The sequence below is a fragment of the Nelumbo lutea genome, chromosome 1 (genome assembly GCF_056320005.1).
Source record: "Nelumbo lutea isolate HS-2025 chromosome 1, American lotus-T2T, whole genome shotgun sequence".
Taxonomy (NCBI): Eukaryota; Viridiplantae; Streptophyta; class Magnoliopsida; order Proteales; family Nelumbonaceae; genus Nelumbo; species Nelumbo lutea.
In genome coordinates, this window is record NC_142684.1 from 68,522,579 (window position 1) to 68,545,508 (window position 22,930).

At 36.8% G+C, this 22,930-nt stretch overlaps 1 protein-coding gene across 4 annotated transcripts; it reads right to left on the minus strand.

Annotated features, from left to right (window-relative positions):
- Positions 1-4,134: 4,134 nt before the first annotated feature.
- LOC148875108 (uncharacterized) lies at positions 4,135-15,432 on the minus strand. Of its 4 annotated transcripts, none has more exons than XM_088964176.1 (5): positions 14,905-15,432; positions 14,699-14,775; positions 5,080-5,272; positions 4,689-4,837; positions 4,135-4,300 (listed from the first exon to the last, which is right to left on the minus strand). In XM_088964176.1, exons 2-4 carry the CDS (start codon positions 14,750-14,752, stop codon positions 4,707-4,709), a joined length of 378 nt encoding a protein of 125 aa, XP_088820302.1. In that variant the 5' UTR covers positions 14,753-14,775; positions 14,905-15,432; the 3' UTR covers positions 4,135-4,300; positions 4,689-4,706. The 4 variants fall into 4 exon arrangements, with proteins under 4 accessions (XP_088820302.1, XP_088820301.1, XP_088820300.1 ...); XM_088964175.1 differs by having other exon boundaries at positions 4,135-4,522; XM_088964174.1 differs by having other exon boundaries at positions 4,135-4,598.
- Between the last annotated feature and the right edge of the window lie 7,498 nt (positions 15,433-22,930).

A 22,930-nucleotide genomic window follows, 5' to 3' on the forward strand; every position in this document is an offset into this window, starting at 1 on the left:
ACATGGATTCTATTTGCAATATATCAAAGTCATATTATTAAATCTATTAATTAATATTTTTTTTATATTTAAATTTCTTGTTTTATTAGTGTTTATTAAGTTTGATTTTTTAAGTGGAATTGAAGTGTTTTTAATCTTTACTAAGTTTTGTTAATATTTATTAGTTTTAAGTGGAAATTTAGTAGATTTTTAAAATAACAATTTTTATAATTTAGTGGAATTAAAATGTTTTATGTTTGATTGTTTAACCTCAACCTATTAATAATTTACTTTATTATATTGACTTATTATTTTTGGTGCTTTATTATTTGACTTATTGATATTTTACTTTATTATATTGTATTACTACTCTTTCTCTTAAATGTCTTTTTTAAATATGATAATAACATTTAAAATGTCTCTCTTATTTTAATAATAACATGCATTAAAATAATAGGCTTTGAAAAACCCAAAGGTCTCTCTCTCTCTCTCTCTCTCTCTCTCTCTCTCTCTCTCTTAATTGTATCTTTTAAATATAACAATAACACTTAAAAAGTCTATCTTATTTTAATAATAGCATGCATTAAAATAAGAGGTCTCTCTTTCTCTCTAATAGTGTAAAGCTTTACTGATCTAATCAAAATAAGTAATGATTATTTTTTTTTATATTTTAAAACAAAAGAAAACAGGAAAAAAATACAAAAAAATGGAGAAAATAGATAGATAGCTTCTCTCAAAGGAGAGACATGCTGACATGGACCGTACTAAAAAATTGAACAGAGTACAAGTATAAAATATCTAGGTGTGAGGACAAATATAAATATGTAAGGCTGTGTTTGGTTACAATGCAAATTTATTTGTATTGATGCAAAACCATGACAGTGCAAATGATTTCAGTATATAATTATAATTTATTTTTATTTCAAAATCTTATCTTATTTTGTTTGACTGCAATGTAAATGAAATAAAATAAAACCTGAAGCAGAATAAAGTAAAACCAAAAACAAAATTAAAACAGAATTTATATTCTTTTCATTTGCACTGCAAGCTGCAACCAAACACAGCTTAAAAAAAACATTATCATATCTCTATCCTTCACCTAGGGGTATCATGGACCGTAATCAAACTTCCGAACCCACAAATTTAAATTTTTAAAATACATGTTGTGTGGGTTGATTGTTGGCCGGTTATCACCCAACAATCAACCATACACATGAAAAAATAACATCTATTTAATTAACTAGGTTAATATAAAATTTTAGTTACTATAAATTATTTTTATTTTCTTTGCTTTCATTCACACGCAACACGTGCACCTGATGCAATAAAGATTACTTTAACCCTTTGCCCAGTGGTATACACGCAACAGTGGTTCCAAGTTAGAATGGTATAAGCGTTTATGTGATAGAGGATACATTATTCATTTATTCATTTTGTAGACGTAGCAAAAAGTTGACCCAACCCACACAAATTCTGTTAACGTCTTACCCACACAACATTGTAGTCATATATGGAGAACATCTCATCCTTGTACATAATATTATACAGGGGAGATGTTCCCAATTCACGGGGTAGTGTGTTGTGGGTAGACATGGGCAAAGTTCTTGTGGGCAGGATATCCGGGGTCATAAACTCGAACCAACCCAATCTGAAAAAATAGGGTTAGGGTCTTATATTGAGCTACCTAAATTTGAGAATGATCCAATCCGACCCAACCCAGAAAAAACTGGGTTGGGTTGGGTCATGAGTTAACCCGCTGACCCGATTATTAGGTCTAATTGAGACTATTTATGCATTGTTAGAAGTTTTCACTCTTTAATTTTTACTATTTAGTCTTTACTCTTTATTATTTACTCTTTGAATTGTTAAATGCTCAAGTTTTTTTATTTTATATTTGGAATTTTAGGTTAATTTCTTCAGTTTTGGCATTTTTCATATATTTATTTTATTTTTAAAATTTCAAATATTTTTTGGGATGACCCAAAATGATCCATGGGTCAACCCTGACCCGAACATTTAGGGTTTGGGTCTAGCATTTGATAACCCAATCTGAAATTCAAACCGACCTGAAATCAACATGAAGTGTCTTGACCCAACCTGAACATGACCCACCCAACCCAATTGCTAGGTCTAATTTTGGTTGTTGTAGTGGGCTTTCGTTGGTATTTATAGTCAAGGTTCAAAGTATAAGTGTATCATATCATATCATCAAGGTGCCAATAGACCATCTTTAAGACTTTTTTATTAATAACAAATAACTTTCATTAAGAGAAAAAAGATATAAAGCAAAGAGGAGAGGGGGAGTTAAACTCTCTTAACTCCCCAATCAAAAGTGATAAAAACCCATTTTAGAATATTAGCCCAAAACAAATCATCCCTATTCACCCCTTGCTTAGTTAACCGTTAGCAAAAGAGTTGCCACTTCTTTTTTATATATGTTAATCCATGCTTAAAGGTAAGGTTTTAAAAATTGACTTGGAATCGGAACCATTTTGACCACCAGTTTCTAGGTCAACGGTTTGACCATTCAATTCGATTGGACGGCCTGTTCTGAATAAAAAAATAAAAAAGAATAATTAAAATAAGAAAACAGCCAAAAACTATTGAATGGGTTAAACGGGTCAATGGTTCGACCGTCCAAATCAGCAGGTCACCAACTAAATCAACAGTTTTTGGTCGAGGAGCAGGTTGAGGGTGAAATGGAACTAATTGCCTAGATGATTCCCGGGCTGAATGGTTTGACCGTCTGAATTAATGGCGATTCAAAAGCACTGCTTAAAGGTACCCTTCAAGCCTATTTTTGAAAAAAAAGTGTGAAAGTACCGATACACCCCTTCTACCATATGATCTATATCAGGGTGTATGGATATTTTAAACCTTGTTTATGGTTTTAATTAAAAAAAAAAAACAACTGATACATGACCTGTTTACATTTTTCTAGATGGAAGGCTAATTGTTTGCTACTGGGGCCAAAACCAAAAGCTTGGTCATGCTGTCACTTCCCATGTAATTGGGAGATTTACATTGTTTATCAACCGACATACAAGTTTGCCAAGAATCACTAAAATTTAAAGGGGTGCTGTTAAGTAATATGCTTTTATTTTCATTTGTTTCTAAAATTGCTACAAGAAAAAAATTTGAAACATGTTTCTTAATTGTATTTTGTTTTGAAAAAGAAAAGGTAAGCTGGGTTATTTCAGAAAACAATTCATACCGCTTTCAAAACAAAAAGGAAATTTGTATTATAAATATTATATGATTCATGTGAGATGATATCAAATCACCGGATTAAAACAGGTTTTTTTTTTTTTAATCAGAAATTCAATAAAACATCGGGTTTCAGTTTTGGAAACAAAGAGATACATATAAAACCTAGGGGCATACTCTCTATCTACATATTTTTAGAACCAATTTGTTTTCAAACCAAACGGTTTGATCTGTTTGAGTTTACATCCGCTGATTGCATCACCTCCTTGGAACCTCAATTAAATACAGACACACCATCAATGGAAATAAAAAAGCAGATCACATACTATTCTGAATTTTAACAATGGTTGCAGCAATGTAATCTCACGAGGGAAAATACTGTAAACTCTGAATGTCCCATACCCAATTTGACCACCCAATTCAATTATTCTGGATTTAGATACCATAACTTGCATCCGATTGATAATGAGATGTGGATCTAACCCAATTTGAACTAATTAAAATCGAAGTTCAATAAAAAATATTATTTTATGTATATATACATGTAAATATTATGTATAATTATATAAAGTTCATAATTATTAAGTTTAATGTTTTATATGTATATACAGTTATACATATATAACTTAAAAATAATTAAGTTTTCTTAAAACTTTTATAATGTTTTGGTCATTTTAAACACATTAATATGGTTGGGGTTAAATCTGAATCCAATCCGATCCGCTCAGAATTTTCAACATGAGAGATGAATCCAAAATGAATAACCCCTTCAAAATCTCAGAGCAGCAAATCAATCAATTTAAGACCACCATCATCTGATGCTACTCCCCCCTCCCACCCCCCGAAATAGTGAAATCCTTGTAAGCTACTAATTCTAAATCACTGTTTCCTTTTTCTTTATTGCTGAAGTGAATCATGGTAGCAGTAACGGTGACGATAGTAACACACTAAACCCAAGAAAGCAGGATTCTTTTTTGAGTTCAAGTCTACAGAGGCGAATGGGAAACAATGTAAAATTTGATACAAATTTCTAAACCAAATGATCAATACAATATCATCCTGTGATGATCCGAGATAGAGGCAAAAATTTGTTCTCCCAGTTACTGCGATCCATCTGCCAGGATACACAGTTGATGATAAACATTAATTCTGTTAATCAATCCTTCAATTACTGAATTCTTAATTGAGAACTTCCAGCAGAAACTCAGAATCTGTAACATGATAATGTTTAAAACATATTTATATAAATCAACCGCAATCTCCTTGGTTCGTCATATTGTTCTGCTCTTCAAGTTCAGCAGACCACTTTTTCATTTTCTCTTCCTTTTCTCTACCCCTTTGACCAGAAGGTGGAGAAGATTAGCAGAAAGGGAACCGAGAAAAAGAGGACACAAGCTTGGAATATAAGGTTTCTGCTAACAGAAACACCATTTCAAATTTCCAAAAGATAAAAGAGATCTTTCCCTTTTTTCTTTAAATAGAAAGAGAAGAAAAATACATACATACAAATCACATTTGCATCATGGTTCCAGCTTTAATGAAACAACTCTAGACTGTCTATTGCGCTTTGCCACCTTAACAAAAACTGCTGAGAGGCAGGATGGAGCCCACCATGGTCGCCGTATTTCTTGCTCCCCTTTCAAGCAAGCCACTGCAGATTACATTTAACGTCATTCAATTAAACCAAAAATTTAATTATAGTCCACAAGCAATACTTGACATTGACCACAAATCCACAATGACACCATAAGATTGTATCTAATATTGTAGCAGAAATCCAGCACGGCATTGAACTGTCTGATATTTCTATACATTGTTCCAGGCCCTTTTCAATGGTCTCAACCATACAAGAATAGCAAAAATCAAAGGGGGGGGGGGGAGAGAGGGAGAGACCTTTAATGCGTCTGAGTTCCTTGCAAAGTGTGATGAAGTCACCCCATTTCATGTGGCACCTCCTTATAAATCGGAGGATTTGTTCAGTGGTGAACATAGACAAGCTCTCCAAGTACTCTCCATTGACACCATTATCTTCAAAAATTTGGCGATAGCTACCAAGGTTTATCTCTTCCAACCACAAACCAACATCCTAACAAAACAAATTATAGTTGATTTCAGATAGACAGGTCTTGCCAATTCTTATAGTAAATGCCAAATCATGTCTTTTTTTTTTTTGATTAGTAACAATGAAAATTTTATTGGTTAGAAATGAACTAAGGTACATAAAAGAAGAGGGATGCTCAGCCTCAACCAATCATCCATGTGAAATTCATTACCAAGTACAAATCCCCCTTGTTCTATAATTCCCAAATATATTGAATTCATGTTAGTATTCTCATAGTAGAATGAATAAACATCAAAACATACAGCTGATTTTGGATGGACAAGTTTTGCCAAATGCTTATACAGCTAGTTGTAGAAGCACATATCCATCTCAAAGTCCATATATTCCAATGCCATATTACTGATTTCACTCAGAGATTGATGGCTGCCCCATATAAACAGGGTCCACATCCATCTCCCAAACTATGTAATATCTTAATCTTTGGTGCTTTTCACAACATCACAAGTAAACTATTGCTATTTTATTCACTCGTAGGATGGGTGACTTGAATCATTATATGTTTGTCTCTTTTGTTTGTGGAATAAACTGCTAATGGTAGACCAGTTCAACCAGTGACATGTTCCCAAATCCCAACCTAATTGCAACTGCATATTCATACACCACCTTCTTCCATTTTTGCCCCATCAACCATATACTCCATCCTTGAGGCTAAAGGTATCTCCACAATGATCTTAGGCTATGTTTGGTTTGAAGGAAAAAGTAGGGAAAGGAAGAGAAATGCAGGAAAACCTATACAAGATTTATAAAGGTTTCCCTTCCTTTCCTTTCCTTTCCCTACTTTTTCCTTCAAAGCAAACATAGCCTTGAGGATCAAAATACTGTTCTCTATGTATTTGGAATGTTTTGTAACTTCTGTCCAGTATTTTTCTCTGCAATGGATCTATATTATCTCAATGTGCAAATCTTGTATGCATTTTTCTTTGCTTCTCTCTCATGGGAAGGATATCATTGATATACTCCTGAATGAAAAAGTAACTTGCAATAGAGGGCAGTATGGAACAGGTAACAGCATAAACATATATCTCAGGCTCAAGCCTTGCTAACTTAGTCAGGGTGGCTTTGGGCCATGTTGGTACTAAGGAAAACCATAGCAGCTAACATGGTACTCGTAGTCACTGATACACGGATTGATGACTTTGTGAGACATGGAAATCCTTATACAGCATAACCAGTATATTGCACATTTTTCCACCATTGTCGATAGCAATTAATTCTGGAAAATTATAGATTTGAAAGCCCAACAGGAAGAAGGGTTACAGAATAGCTGAACAACCAAAACTAAAAAGTGGACATGGTAAGTAAACTGCTAATCAACAGGGCTTTTGCTGAGATAGATTTATTAACTGCCATTGATATCAGTCTTAAGCTTCTAGCCTGTCCTCTTTCTGGTGACAACAACCTTCTACTTCAATGCCATGAATGGTGCAGTTATCTTACACAGGGATGATGTTAGATGTATTTACCAACAACCTTTTGGAAGTTGGTTTAAGGTCAAAACCTTGTAGGCTACCTCCCAAAGAAAACTTCTTTCATCACCTTTTTATTTCTTCTTCTGCTATGGAAATCAAAAGACACTAGGGCTACCTGCTCCTTTCTATCTTCCTGTTAACTAAGGTATGATGCCTTCTTTGCCAAATAAAACCTAGACAATTTTCTAATTTTCAAACCTCCTATTTACCTCAATATCATCCACCAAACTCTATGGCATTAAAGACTCTACCAATTACATTCCTTCTCATTATAATTATTTCATTGTTTGAATAAGCCATTCAACTTCTTTTTCATTTATCTTTAAGTACCATTTTCTTTTCAATTTGACTGATAAAGAGTTGCTGGTGTAGAAGATCAAGACTGTAATCAGTCTTGAATCCTAAAAGGTTTTAGGTCTGTAAAACAGAAGAGAAGATGAGAGAAAATGAGAGAATAGAAGAGAAGCAAGAGAACACAAGTTGCTGAAAGGAGGGACACATTCTCATAGATCTGCCGCCGCCACTCTCTTAATATTTATAGGTTTATGTTTAGTACATGATGGAAGTAAATAAAACTGAAATAAATAACAGCTGAATTAGCAAACTGACTCAAACTGACACTACTATAACTGAAACAAATACTGTTGCCCTACGAACACAGTGGGGACCACTGCAGTGGGGCCCACATCAGTGTTCTCTACACTCCCCCTCAAGTTGGGAGTAGATGTCTATCATGCCCAACTTGGATAGGTCTGTCTCTAACTTCTTCCTTGGTACAGCCTTGGTGAGGATATCCGCGAGCTGCATATTGGATGTGATGTACGAAAGACACACTTCTTGTGATATAACTCTTTCTCACACAAAATGTCGATCAACTTCGATATGTTTGGTTCTGTCATGCTGCACTGCATTATGTGCTATATTAATGGCTGCTTGATTATCACAATATAGCATCAGAGGCTTCTCATACTCAATACCCAACTCCTCAAGTAGATATCTTAGCCATAGGATTTCAGTCACTCCGTTGGCCATGGACCTGTATTCTGCTTCAGCACTCGACCAGGAGACAACACTCTGCTTCTTACTTCTCCAGGAGAAAATGTTTCCTCCCACAAGGGCACAATATCCTGAGGTAGACCGTCTGTCATCAAAACTCCCAGCCCAATCGGCATCCGTATAGACCTCCACCTTCATGCTGCACTGGATTATGTGCTATATTAATGGCTGCTTGATTATCACAATATAGCATCAGAGGCTTCTCATACTCAATACCCAACTCCTCAAGTAGAAATCTTAGCCATAGGATTTCAGCCACTCCGTTGGCCATGGACCTGTATTCTGCTTCAGCACTCGACCGGGAGACAATACTCTGCTTCTTACTTCTCCAGGAGACAAGGTTTCCTCCCACAAGGGCACAATATCCTGAGGTAGACCGTCTGTCATCAAAACTCCCAGCCCAATCGGCATCCGTATAGACCTCCACCTTCATGTGGTTATTGTTCTTGAACAGTATACCTCTACCCGGGCATCTCTTCAAGTATGCTAGTATTCTTTCTACTGCTAGAAGGTGCGTGGTTCTAGGAGAATGCATGTACTGACTGACAACACTAACTGCATAACTGATATCTGGCCGAGTGAGGCACAGATATAGGAGCTTTCCCACTAACCGCTAGAACATGACTTTGTCTTCAAGCAGCTCTCCACTCTCTGCACTAATCCTGTGGTTCTGTTAAATGGGTGTATCTGTAGGTTTGACACCCAGCTTTCCAGTTTCAGCCAACAGATCTAAAACATATTTCCTCTGTGTGACAAAAATCTCCTGTTTAGATCTAGCAACCTCAATACCCAAAAAATACCGTAGTGGACTCAGATCTTTCACCTCAAACTCTTGATGAAGGAGCTGTTTGAGGGACTCAATCTCATGGCTGTCATTTCCTATCACCACAATATCATCAACATATACTGCAAGTAGTGTCAGTGAAGACTCCACCCTCTTGATGAACAGTGTATGATCTGACTGGGCCTGTACATAACCGAACTTCCCAAGAGCTAGTCTGAATCTGTCGAACCAAGCTCTAGGTGACTACTTCAAACCATACAATGCCTTATTGAGTCGGCAGACCTTACCTGTCTCTGTATCATAGTATCCAGGAGGCAACTACACGTAAACCTCTTCCTGCAAGTCCCCATTCAAGAAGGCATTTTTAACATCCATTTGGTACAAAGGCCAAGTGTGGCTTGCTGCAAGAGATAATAAAACCCCAATGGTGGTCATCTTGGCTACCGGGGCAAATGTCTCCAAGTAATCTATACCATAAATCTGAGTGAACCCTTTTGCAACCAGCCGAGCTTTGTACCTCTCAATGGAACCATCTGCATTGTGCTTTACAGTAAATATCCATCTACATCCAACTTGTTTTTTTCCTTTGAGTAAGTCAACTAGCTCCTAGGTATTATTTTTCAACAGGGCATCCATTTCAACTTGCATTGCACTTCTCCACTCCGGGACTGATAGAGCCTCTTGCACTATTCTTGGAATAGGGACATTGGAAATGGAACTAAGGTAGGACCTGTAGGTAGGTGATAGGCGCTCATAGGATAAAAAATGGGAAATACAGTGGGCTGTAGATGTGGTACAATGTCGTTTCCCTTTACGGACTGCAATCGGAAGATCAAGGTCATCTGTAGGAGGTGAAATGGCAACAATAGAAGAAGTCTCTGTGGGTCCTGGGACTGTAATGCCTGGACCTGGAGCCGCAGATGAGATTGGAGCTAGCCTGGACTGCTGATGATCGGGATCAACCTGCTTGCACCGCCTGTGATAGACCCTCAACTCCTGATCCCTCTAACCACCCTCACCATTGCAGCTTCCCCTCAACTCCTGATCCCTCTGGCCACTCTCACCATTGCAGATCCCCCTCAACTCCCGATCCCTCTGGCCACCCTCACCATTGCAGTTCCCATCACCCAATGGAATAGGTAAAGGAACTACCCCACTCTCACTGTTCTCCCCTAAAGACATGGACCTAAACCCCTACTCTCACTGCTCTCCCCCTGAAGACAAGGACTTAAACCCCTACTCTCATTGCTCTCCCCCTGAGGAGAAACCCGAGGATAATAGGGTGTCTCCTCAAAGAAAGTGACATCCATGGAGACGAACTTCCTCCCTGAGACAGGATCATAGCAGCAATACCCCTTTTGAGTTCGTGCATAACCAAGGAAAATGCATTTGGAGGCCTTGGGTTCAAACTTGGAGTGATGGGGTCCGAGAAGCTGAACAAAGTAGGTACAACCGAATGTCTTAAGGGGAATAAAAAACAACTCCTCATGTGGTATAGAAGGGAAAAAGGAGATTGCAAATCAAGAACCCGGGAAGGAATCCGATTAATAAGATAGACCGTCGTGAGGATAGCATCACCCCAGAAGCGAATAGGGACATTAGAGGTAAACATAAGACTTCTAGCCACCTCCAAGATGTGCCTGTTCTTCCTTTCTGCAACCCCATTCTGCTGAGGTATATGAGGGCAACATCTTTAATGTTGCTGAAGCCTTGATGATAAGTACACTTTGTGAAATATGACCAATGAAAAAGCAAGTAGATCATATGACATTTTTAATGTGATTGGTTGAAAACTTGATTTAACATGTTGCAAATTTCATTAATGCACCGTGGTTGGTCTCTTGGTTTTAACTCAAACTATTGTTGTTTCTTTTAAAAAACTGGTTACTCACACCTTCCACGCTTTCCCCGGATTCGGGCTGCTTTAAAGTAAATATTTATGGAGGTTTTTCTTCTTTAAATAAGGCTAGTTTTGGAGTGGTGACCAGAGACAGTTATTCTTCTTGTGTGGTGGCTATGTTTGGTTCGTGTAGAGCTCTATATCCCCTACAGGCAGAAGCTATGGCTATCTACAAAGGTCTGGAGCTGGCTGCTCTGTGTGGCTACAACTGCATTGTCTTAGAATCAGACAACAAGCTCCTGATCAACTGCCTCAGATACAGAAAATTTGAATTGCCAGTTGAAGTTTCTTATATAGTTAAAGATATTTTGAGTTCTGTTAGTTTTTCTTTTGTGAATCAGGATTTTTTTATAAAAAAAAGGAAATTTTATTAAAGAAAACAAAAACTGAACACAACCAAATAAACAGGTGTTGAGATAACACACCACAAACACACCAAAAGACTCCAACTGAAATTGAAACAAACTTCAAAAGAAGAAACTCGAAAGAAACCAAATTTGTGAATCAGGATTTTAATAGGGTGGCACATGTTATTGTGCAGCATGGCTTTCAGAATCAGAGATGTTTTTTGTTTTGTTTGCCTGAGTGGATTAAGGAGCCTGTAAGCTCTGATTCTGTTAGCAGCACCCCTAGTGCTTAGAACCTTGTTGTTTTCAGTATTCTGTTTTAATGAAAGTTTCCTTTTACTCAAAAATAAATAAATAACTAAAACAATCCACACTTGCCCCATCCCAAACACACTACCCCCCGTCCAGAAATAAGGGAAATAGGAAAATCATCAGAGTTTTTTCCTAATATGGTAGCAGTTTCCTCTTTTCCATTCTACATCCTTCTTATGGTAGTCCACATTGTGGACCAATGCCAAGCTGATGCACCTTTTCCTTTTTATGGTTACCCAATGTACAATCATGACCATTCCCATTTTTTGATTGGTAACTCAGTAACTGACTGTCCAATATTATTAATTTTGAAAAAAAAATGAAACATGAGAATCAGGTTAAAAGTAATCCTTTTTTGTTAGGCTGGCTAGCAGGCTGCCCCCTAACTCCAATTTAATCATCCCATCAGAAATATTACAAAGTAACCCCCCGAAACAGTTGATTCCCATCCACCCCTTGCTTAGTTGAGGTGTCTGCTAGCACTCACTTCTCTCAGCATCTGCTTGACTTCCTTCATAACATATCTATATTGACACAATCATGGGATAATATTGTTTACCAAACTACTATCATCCCATACAAGTCTACCAAAGCTCCCTTCTTCTTCCATTCTTGACATGTTTTATCCATACTGTTTTTGGTCCAATGGGTGATATTCATGGGAAACAACTGATCTATATGCTGAAGTGACAATGACGCCAATGCATTCTTGATTTCATTCTATGTAGATAATACAGATTCTGAGCAAGAAGATTACAAGATTACAATAAATTTTACCAGACTCAAACCAGACATAAAACTGTTTTGGTCATGGTCCAACTGTCCAATTTGACTCGGTCAAATAAAAATACAGACAAAATTATAGGTTATAACACCTATTAACACGTGTATCTGGGGTAAGTTTGACCAAGTCAAACATTTTTAAGAACGAAGCCTTCAAAAACTGTTTTGGCAGCCTGTTCCCAGTGCAAAAAGCCCAACTATTAAATCTGATAAGTCTGCAACATTAATTACTAGTTATATTTATGAAAGGAAGGGCATGTCTGACAATTAATCAATAAGAAAGATTTATGACATTGATTGAGATACAAAAGATACTGATGCAAACTATATGATGTTAAAGAGCAGAGTTGGACTTCAAGCATGAAACTATTTCTCCAATTATTCTTTCACATATGATACAAAGTTGCTCCTTTTGAAAGCCAAATTCTTTAAATGAAATAAATGGAGATCCCAGCAACATAACTGAAATGACTATATTTTGGCATAGAGGCTAAAGGGTCAGAAGACAACAAAGAGAGGTCTTCTTGTTGCTTTGGCAAACTAGATGCCTATGGAGTCTTCTTGTAAGATTCAGCATCTTGTTTATCCCAATGTTCAAACTTTTGCCAAATTACAAGACCATCTCCTTGATTAGCAACTAATTTAGCCTAGACTATAAGCTCTGATACCAATCTGATACAGGATGGACATACAAAACGAAATTAAAAAAGAAGAACCAAGAATAAGCACTTAAGCTTCTCTAGGAATTAGTACCTAGAGGAACTATTAGGAATCAAAACTTGATACTGTCTTGAAGGAATTGAAACCATCAAGTAAATTTGAAATTGATACCAAAAGAAAACTAATCCAAAGGCAAAATTTTATCCTAATTTTTGTCCTTTTCTTTTATAGCAATAGTATGGACCTTCCATAGGCTTATAAAAATTTACTTTTTTGATCCATTGCAAGTTTGGCACAAATTTCTAACCATTTATAAAACATATAAATACTGAAGTAAGTCATAAAAGTACTAGAACTCTAATTCAGAAACTCAAATAACCTAAAAGAATAGAATCCCGTGATAAGTTCTTTAGCTGCTTGTAAATTGACAGTAACATGCTCAATTCATGCCCATATTCCATAATCTTGCAGTTGTTGGATAGATGATGGATAAGATTTCTAATGATAACAAAATCAATCCAACTGAGTGAGCTTCAAGGCTCAAAGCTTTTTTTGAGGGAAGGTAAAGCAAGATTTTATTAAGGAGTAAACCAAAACATGTACAACAAGATGATGTACACTGGGACTGATAAAAAAAATGCCCTGTCAGAACTATACTCCCTTCCCTGCTTTACAAACTGAATATCCAAACTTTGGATGCTAGTAAAGTAACAAACTGAAGATCTTTTCTCCCTGGCTTCAACTTGAAGTTTAAGTGGTTCACTTATAATTTTGAATTTGATATTCTTTTCATTTCACATCATAGTTAAACACACACACACACACACACACACAAAAAAAAAAAAAAAAAAAAAAAAACAACTTTACTTATCCATTAGAATAGTTTCACTTTTTATTTCTTTCAAACACCCTAAATAGAGACCACATGCGCTTCACTGAAAGGTTGATACACATCCACATTTATCAAAATTTAACAATTAACAAATGGAGTAAAATGGCTAACTGTTCAATGTGGTTGCAAAGTCCCAGTCACATTGTCCACCAACCCAGAACATACCAAACAGAAATTTCAAATTATAGATAGAGACTATGGCTAACACCAAACAGTAAAGCATAAATTGGAGATGGTGGTTAGAATCCTCCTCCCTTCATGATAGGGCCAAGTAAATGCTTCCAACAGAGTTAGGAATAGTGGGACCCTGCCAGAATGTTGCAAAAAAGCAAAAATACAGCGTAGCGGACACAATGCATTATTTACACTGTATTAATTGGTACAAAGTGTAGAGTTTAGTGGGGGAAGTGTTCTGACACATGCCAACTTGCAAGTTTGAAGAGGAAACTATCATACCACACGAATAAGAAAAAGTAGGAAACACATTCATATGGGACGCACATAAGACTAACTCTAAGTGTCAACAAACTCATACGAGGCCAAACATATGTGCGTCCTCCCTTCTACACCCATCGAATACAAAATCAATACGTCACCAGTTCTTGCACATGTGTAAGTTTGGATATGCAAATTGAATCGTGTTTGCCTTTTAGTCCGTTAATGTAATTCAGTTAGCTTCCATAGTCCTTTTAATTAATTATGTAGCTAATTCTACAGTTCATAGCTGTTCCATGAAATAATTACAGAATAGTTGAAAGTCATTTATAAATTATGAAGGTTAAATATTGACGAGTTCACGGCAATGAACGTTAAATGGAATGATCAAAATCAATTTACAACGAGTGCAAGATTTCATGGTTCTGGACTTTTTTCCCATGATGTAGTTCATGCTGAATATATGTGGTAGAGAAAAATCTATTGCAGACAATTTATTAGGAGGAAAGACGATGGCTTCAGATCTCAATAACCATAAACAACTAAATGATGAAGAAAAGTCATAACTCATAAACAACTAGTTTTGTATCTCCGGTAGAGTCTCGAGTTCTTCAATGTCCAAATTACATACTTCACAATTAATCCGCACTATAATACAGAAACTGCATACGGAGATCTGCCTAAAAGACTGAAAGAACCACGTCTGATAGAAAGCAAAAAGAAAAGGAAAATAAGAAAAGAAGAATTTATACCTCAACAGTCCAAATGAAGAAATCCAGAGGCTCTGGTTGCCGTTCTTTATTCATCTCCAAAGTCGGCAATGAAAGACCTGAAATTTACATCAGAAACAAACACTGAGAAAACGAGTTCCATACTGTTGGAACAATTCAGAAAATGGGAGAAATTATGGGGATCACTTTCCGGGTTTCAATTTCAACTAAGAATCAGATGGGTTTACCGTGTAAGAAAGGCGTGAATTGGGGAGAACTTTTACATTTGAGAATGTTCCACAGGAGACTTTCGTGGGATGGAACGTAGAAAGGAAGAGAAGGGGAGAAAGAGGGAAGGAATAAAAAGGACGGGGAGATAGTTTGGATATTCTATTTTGCCCAATGCCCACTACTCACTCTCTCTCTCTCTCTCTCTCTCTCTCTCTCGTTTCAATGGACCACCGCTCCCTCTGGGCCCATAGCCCATAAGACAATCCTTTTCCTACTCGAGATTCCAGTTAAAATCTACCAAGTGATGCAGATGCTAGCCACCAACGAGTTTTGCTTTTGCAAGTCTTTAAGTTCTTCGCCCTGTGCTTTTCAACAAATACCGCGAAGCAAACAAAAACTTGACCCTGTCGGCCGGCCTGTCCTTTGCACTTGACAGCAAACAAAACCAAAGAGCTGCACAGACTCGTTGCTTTAGGGGCCTTAGCAAATGAAATAGGTACTTGGGCGATGTTTAAGAAATGAGGAATTTATTCGAATAATTACTAATTCGGACAAGTGTTTAATAAGTATCTTGGAAGTGTTTTTTACATGGTTTTCAAAACCGCACCGGATCGGATCGGATGGTTGGATCAGAAAATCGGGAACCAGTTAGGTAATCGATTTCATTTCACCCTCAAATCGTTTTTTAGTAAAAAACTGTTGATTTGGTCAGTGACGTGCTGGTTTGGGCAGTTGAGTCGTCGACCCAGTCCTCAGATAATGGGTTTTGACAATTTTTTATTTTTTATTTTTTTAAGTTAAAACAGGTTGTCCACTCGAACCGGACGATTGGACCGTTCAACCTGGGAACCAGTCCCTAAAACAGTTCCTGTCTGGTTTGATTTTAAAAACCTTGGGTTTTTACAACCAATTATTCTTAAAATAAGCATTTGTTTGTTATATTAAAGGCTCAACTTGGTAAGAATATAAATATAAATATGTACAATGCAAATACATACAAAGTTTAAGATTTTGCACTCTACATATTTATATTTGTACTCCTTCTAAACTAAGCCAAAATGAGTTTCTTATCAAATGCTTATTTAGCGAAAATAACAATTATAGCCCTCACTTAGTCCTGTCCTTTACACTTTACAGCTCTTACCTATGGGAGGCAAATAAAACCAAGAGATTCACTGAAAAACTAGGTCCCGTTTGGCATGTCTTTTTGCACAGGCTGTCAGCTGTTCAGAACCTCGATTGCCTATGCTTTAGCCTTTTTTTTTCATTTGGTTGGGAAAAGATTTATCTGCCAAAAGATGTTTCCTTGAAAAATGCACAAACTCGTTTTAGACTATTTTTAAGAAGCTCCAAATGGAACTTTTCAATTTTTTTAATTATGTCTTTGCGTGACAAATGTGCCTTAACCAAACAGTCTTTATGCTCTAAAATACATTTGATTAGCATAAATAATGCTGATATGATATTTGGTATGTGTTTTCACATTATTGGTTTGGAAATTATTGGTAACGACACACTTTAGCAAGTAAGAAATTATTAGTTGGCAAATCACCCCTAATTGAGAGAAAGGGATAATTATTACATTTGAATAATTATTTGTACATACCTTCAACTTTCAAAAACAATTTATAGGTATTGATTAAATTTTTAAAACATGTCATTCTCTCCCTTTCTTTTTCTTCTCTTTTTTCTTCTTTTCCTTCTTTCTTTCTATCTTTTTCTTCATCTCCACCCTGCTTTTCTTCTTCTTCTTCCTCTGTTTTTTCTTCGTTTTCATTTCCTCTCTTCTCCGCCCTGAAACACCACCATAAAGAGAAGACAGTCTTAGTGATGTTTCAGAGCGCTGAGATGTCCGTATTTTTTGGAGTGGTAACAATGGTCCCCTGTGAAAGTAGAAGGAAGAGGGCTTCCATTTCAGGACATGGTTGTAGATAATGAGCCACATCTCTCTAAAACTGGAACGACTATGAACCTTTCCTCGAATTTTACCTTCGGTCCCAAATATCGACGAACAAAGGAACCCACATCTGTTCTAATCAACAAATTACCATGGGATGGATGGATGAATGAAGGCTGGTGAGGTTCGTTTTCCTAAACAATAGGAAAAGTCATGATTTTCAAGTCTATATTTTCAGACTGTATTTCTGTACTTCTTGGGATTTTGTTTAATAAAGGAAATTGGAATTAAGGAACAAAAATTCAATTTCTGGGTTTTAAGATCTGGGTTCATGGGACAATATTAGTATTATGGAAGTATTTGGAATAAGGTATTAATGGCACTAAATGATGCACTAACAGTAGTCCTGGTCCTGGAGCCGATCATGTGGGATCTGAAGTATCAAGATTTTCATTAGGAGGGTAAAATTCACATTACAAGGCTTAATGAATCTGGATTTGGTATGCACATTTAATTAGCACAACAAGAATTCCTATGAGAGGCTGAGCTAAAGATTCTGTAAAGATGGTTTAGCTGCTTTTAAGTGATTGCCATAACTTACTCAGGGGCTGAAGCGAAAGCCCTTCAAATGATTTAGGGACTGTTTGATAACAGTTGAAGTTGCTGAATTGAAAAGTTTATTGCTTTGTTTTTTAGTGAATAAACTTATAAGGTGGATTCTTTAATAGCTCAAATTGAATAATTGGATGGATCACTATACCCTTAATTTTCATTTGGGACAGGGGTATATGTTGCAAAATGAAAGCTCATGGGAGTTTGGCATAGATGAAAGTTCGTTGCATAATTGCTAATGATCCCATAATACAAGGGGCGTTTGATCACTTATATTGTGTTTGGAAACGATGCAAATAAGTGTGAATGCAAATATAGAGTGTAAAATGGTCAATATAAATTGTAAAGTTGGGTTAATTTTGGATGAACAAATTTACCTACTTATTAAACAGACTTTTAGCTGTAATTGATGCAAACACAAATTCCAATAAAGTATATGTTTTTTTTTTTTTTATCAAAAACCCACTTGAATGCAAATTTACTTATTTTTTATTGATGTACTTTTACATCTTATTATCAATGTAAATATGCATTGATATGTTATTTGTCAATGTGTAAATGTAATATTGCTAAATGCAAACAAAAGTGAACCAAAGTGCAAATTTACCCTGAACTGCGATTTACACCGTACTTGCATCATTTTCAAATGCAGGCTTAATAATTTTAACAAAGCTCAATTTGAAAAGAATATAAATATATACAAAATACAAAATTTTGAACTCTACGTATTTGTATTTATACTCCCAAACTGAGCCTAAGGCTAAATCTGAAAAAAATACAAATACAATATGTATAGTACAAAAACAAAATCCAAAGTTTACAGTCTACATATTTGTATTTATATCCCTTCCAAACTGAACCTAAATGACAAAACAATAATTCTTTCAGTTTAACAATTTTAGCCATTATCAAGCAGTCTTTTATCGACAACCCATTTTGGCTTCTTATTGAAGCCGCATGGAAACTAACTAGTACTAAGCACTGACGGAGTTAATATATTGACACCTGTATCATAAATACCTCCCAAGTCCTATATGGACAGGTGTCACTTATCAAGGCATTTATTCAAAGGTCTCACTGCTTGTGCCGCCAGATCCGATCTCCCACTCATGTTTGCCCCCCGTCCATGCAACTTCAACCCAACCAGAAGCACGTATTGTCGCCAAGACAATGAACCAAACTGAGAGTTATTGCTCTTTTTACTTAACTTAATTTCATGTGCAATTTAGGGGGTGCTCTACGCTGATGAGAAATTGGTAGATATGGGTTGATTTACATCATATCTCGTGGCAGGAATCAATTCACATTACTTTACTATTTACGGTTGTTCTGAATTGTAAACAAAACTGTGGAAAAATTATCTGTACCCATAGGAGTGTTTCGTAAGTGTAGTGTGGACTGGTCCATACCACACCTATTGATTTTATATATCTTAAATACAACTTATGGAATAATTTACACAACCGAACATATAGGGATGCAAACGGATTGGATATACCATGATTCAAATTCAATCTGATAGTAGAATCCTAGATACGGTTCAATCTGAAGATCCAATTAGATCTCACAAATGGTGATTCGAATCCAAATCCATTAAGAATGATAGATATTTGAATTTGATTCAATCTGATTCGAATAATGAAAATACTAACAAATTATATAAACAAAAACAAAAAATATAGGTATTTTTTCAACTATTTTCAGCATATATATTAATATATACAAGTCTTTTTTTTATAAAAGATTTACACAAAATGTAATATAAACATATTTATAAATAAGTATATTAATATAAAATGATGGGATTAGCATCGAGTTGGATTGGATCATGTTAGATCGGATTGGGATGATCCGAATTTGATCCAATTTTCAATCAGATCTGATTATTCGATCAACCCAAAAATCCAACATAGGCTTATTCGAATCCGACAAAAACATGATGGGATTTGAATTAGATCGGATTAGAATATTGGATCCCTTTGCACCTCATTTAAGCAAAAAAATAATTTAAAATAATAATGGATAAGATAAAACACCAACACGTAATTACTAATAAATATAAAACACACACACACATACACACACACATATATATATATATATATATATATATATATATATATATATTATATGTCATCATAATATTATTTTCAACAATAAATTATTTAAAAAAATAATTTAAATATATATTAAAATATTAAATAAAATAAGAGTAATTGAACCAATGCAACATAAGTGTATTATACTGAATCCTTCTCACAAATTATCTACACCATAATATATCTCATCTACGAGAAAATACTATAGATAATAATTGGGGTATTGACCGTACTTATCCATACTATTTTGTGGACGAAAACCATCCACACATAATAAAACACCACCTTATTTGAAATAAGATTAAAATGGTCTCATTTATGATATTTTTACACTATCGAATACCCTCTTGGAAATCGAAGAAATGTAATTATCAAAAAGCAACGTGAAAGTAGTTCAATGGGACATATGTTATTGTCAATCCCATTTTTTGATCTGCTACAGTAATTGGTCTGTACTAATGGTATTATTCATTCAATACCACATGTGCTATGGGACATATGTTACAGGTTGAATGCATATAATTAATCGTACAATAAGTGCAGGGCAAAACAAGTGGAGAAGATCTAACCACAAAATTCTTTGGTACATATATGTCTCTCTTTCTTTGAAAGGGAAAATGATAAAAAATGGTGATAGGGCATTTTTTTTGAGCGTAGATGTTTAAAAGGTTTTCTTAAGGCATATTATCTAAATCTCACTTGTTAACCTTTTTACATTTAACTTAAATTTATCATGATTTTTTAAATAAAAACCTGTAGAGAATTCCTTGTTAAAAGATTTTATGGTTTTATCAAATTTTCTATACTATCCCTCCATCTATGTCCGGAGAGCACTGTTCATCGTCTTTGTTCTTCTTCGTCTTCTTCTTTTTTCCCCTCCCTCTTTTCCCTCTCTCTTCCTCTTTCTCTTCTCTAACGTATAAAAGGAGAAGATTGCCTCATGAATGCTTAAAGGCCATGAACATGTGTGCTTAAAGTAGCATCGTTAATTGATGGAATACTCAAAACCAAGGTTTTCGAACCATCGTTGATCCAAATGATCAGACTGTTCGGCCTAGGAACCATCCAGGCAAGTGATTCTGTTTTACCCTAAACCCAATTTTAGTAAAAAATCATTGAAAAAGTCAACAATCTATTGATCCAGGCAGTCAAATCATTAATCCGTTGATCCATTCAACGGTTTTGACCATTTTTATTTTTAATTATTTATTTTGTTTATCAGATCGGACCATCTATTTGAACCGAATGGTCGGACCATCAACCTAAAAACCGATGACCAGAACGATTCCATTTCTAAATATTTTTTAAAACGTTGCTGAAAACAAGTAACAAGATTGGGGATTGCTTCAAGTTACTGTGTATATGAGGCTTTGACGCTTAAAGTCTAAATTGATGATGGCCGGGCACTATTAAGCATGGTAACAATGAATCCCTACTATGCTTCTACAAGACAACATCAATGGCCTCCAAGTACTTGATAAAAGCAGTGGGTCAATGTTCTATTCATTCCTGGAGCTCTGGGTGCCTACATTGGGGATCTTCTACACCCATGTCGATATTTGATGCGGCGCGATCCAGACACTCCTAGCTGGCTGCTGACTGGCTCCTTGTTGGCAACGGACGACACCTGAGAAGATGGAAAGGATGGATCCCTAGGGATTTTACTCGGTGCGAATACTCCGATGCTTAAGTTAGAACGCAAGAAAGAAGGAAAAGAAGAGTCGGTAGCTAAGAGTGTAGGTCACGCTTTATCACTATACTTGAGACATTAGAGGTCTCAAGAATGAGTTTCTCTTCTGCCCTGAGGGTTTTTATAGGGGCATTCTTGTCAGGTCGGGCATAACCACCACTGGGCCCCTGCCACAGCCGTTACCTGCCAGGGCTGCGCAGGTGGCTGTTGTGACGTACTCTTCGCTCGGGTGAGTGACATGTCTCCAAAGTGACAGGCACGCCTCCGCCTGCTGAGAGACGTGGGTACAGACAGTCAAAAGGATAGAGACTGTACTGTCAGTAAGGGACGTGGCACAGTCTGATTGGTATGGCCTGTCAAATGGAAGCTTCCTAAGGAATGCTCGTGCGGCCCATTCCGAGCTACTTTGTAGCGAGCTCGAAATACTTCAAGAGTACCCTTAGTAGAATTGGTCCTCAGGATGACTTGTCTGCTTGGGAGCTCAGGCGAGCTGGTTTTCTTAGCTCGCGAGCTAAAGTTGCCTCGGAATATCCCTTTAGAGGTAGCTCAAGGATCTTTTAGCTTGCTACGATGTAGCGAGCTACCTTATGAGCTCGTTACTTCGTTGTACTGGGCCACAATGTTGAGTTGTTGCTTATGCTGAGTCAGTGTCCACATGTCACCATTTCGTAGGTTGGGCCAAATCGTCCTCCATCAATTGCCCACTCCTTGAGCTGAGAGCGTTGCCTTAGCGCGAGGAGTTCATGAAGCGTGATAGACTGATTTGACCGAAATTCAAACTTGATTGACTACTCACATTAAATGCATTCACGGGAATCAAAAGATTTTGTGACTTTTGTGACTTTTTGGATTCCAAAAACGTGCTGAAGTGGCTCTTAACTCCGGACGTCATGCAGCCACCATTACCTTAATCATGGAAGACGTGCCGCCAATCACCTTCGATTTTCAGAAAGCGTGCAGTCAGTGCGCTTGTGAGCCGTTGGATCTGCTTTGATCTGAGCCGCTGACTTAGAGACGTGGGAGCTATAAATAGGAGGGCCTTCTGGACCTCATTTGCCTTCAAGCCATCTTGCTATTTTCGGATCCTGAGGTCGTGCACCTGTCAAGTCTACTTGAGTTCCTCAATTTATTTCATCCCGTCCCCTTTCGGTGAGTCTTACTTACTGTCAATCATGTTGGGATACTCGTACCATGTTCATCACCAGGGCAATGACTAGGATGATGATGCTCCCTTGAGCTTGGGGGGAGCTTGGGAGCAGGTTCCGAGGGCCAGGAAGGTCTCCGACGAAGGAGCTTCCACTTTGTGGGGAAGGGAGCCTGATACTTTCGGCCCTTCCTCCATGACAGAGGGGAGACTTAGTTCACTGATTAGCTATTTCCACCTTCCTAGGGACCTCCTCTACTGCATCCCCACTGGTAACTTTCCGTGGGAGCGCAGTCCCAACGATATAGTCATTTACCAGGAACACCTCGAGGCTGGCCTACGTCTTCCCCTACACCCCTTGATAGTGGAGGTGTTAAACCACTTCAACGTCACTATTGACCAACTCCATCTCAATGCCATCCGGAACTTGGTTGGGATGATATCCTTGTGTTGGGAATACTGTCTTCCCTTGAGTCTAGACATCTTTTGCGCTATCCTCTGTATAAAGAATGCCACTCCTGGGGCTCCATCGAAGAGGCAGCTCTACTACTTCTCTCCTTGTCGTGGCTACAAGCTCTTGCATGAGCTCCCGAAGAAAATC

Excerpts from the sequence above, each read along its gene's own strand:
- LOC148875108 (XM_088964176.1), bottom strand. The coding sequence starts at position 14,752 with ATGAATAAAGAACGGCAACCAGAGCCTCTGGATTTCTTCATTTGGACT. Across the intron at positions 5,273-14,698 it reads TCTTCATTTGGACTGTTGAG|GATGTTGGTTTGTGGTTGGA; the intron begins GTATAAATTCTT and ends TTGTTTTGTTAG. Across the intron at positions 4,838-5,079 it reads GGAACTCAGACGCATTAAAG|TGGCTTGCTTGAAAGGGGAG; the intron begins GTCTCTCCCTCT and ends TGTAATCTGCAG.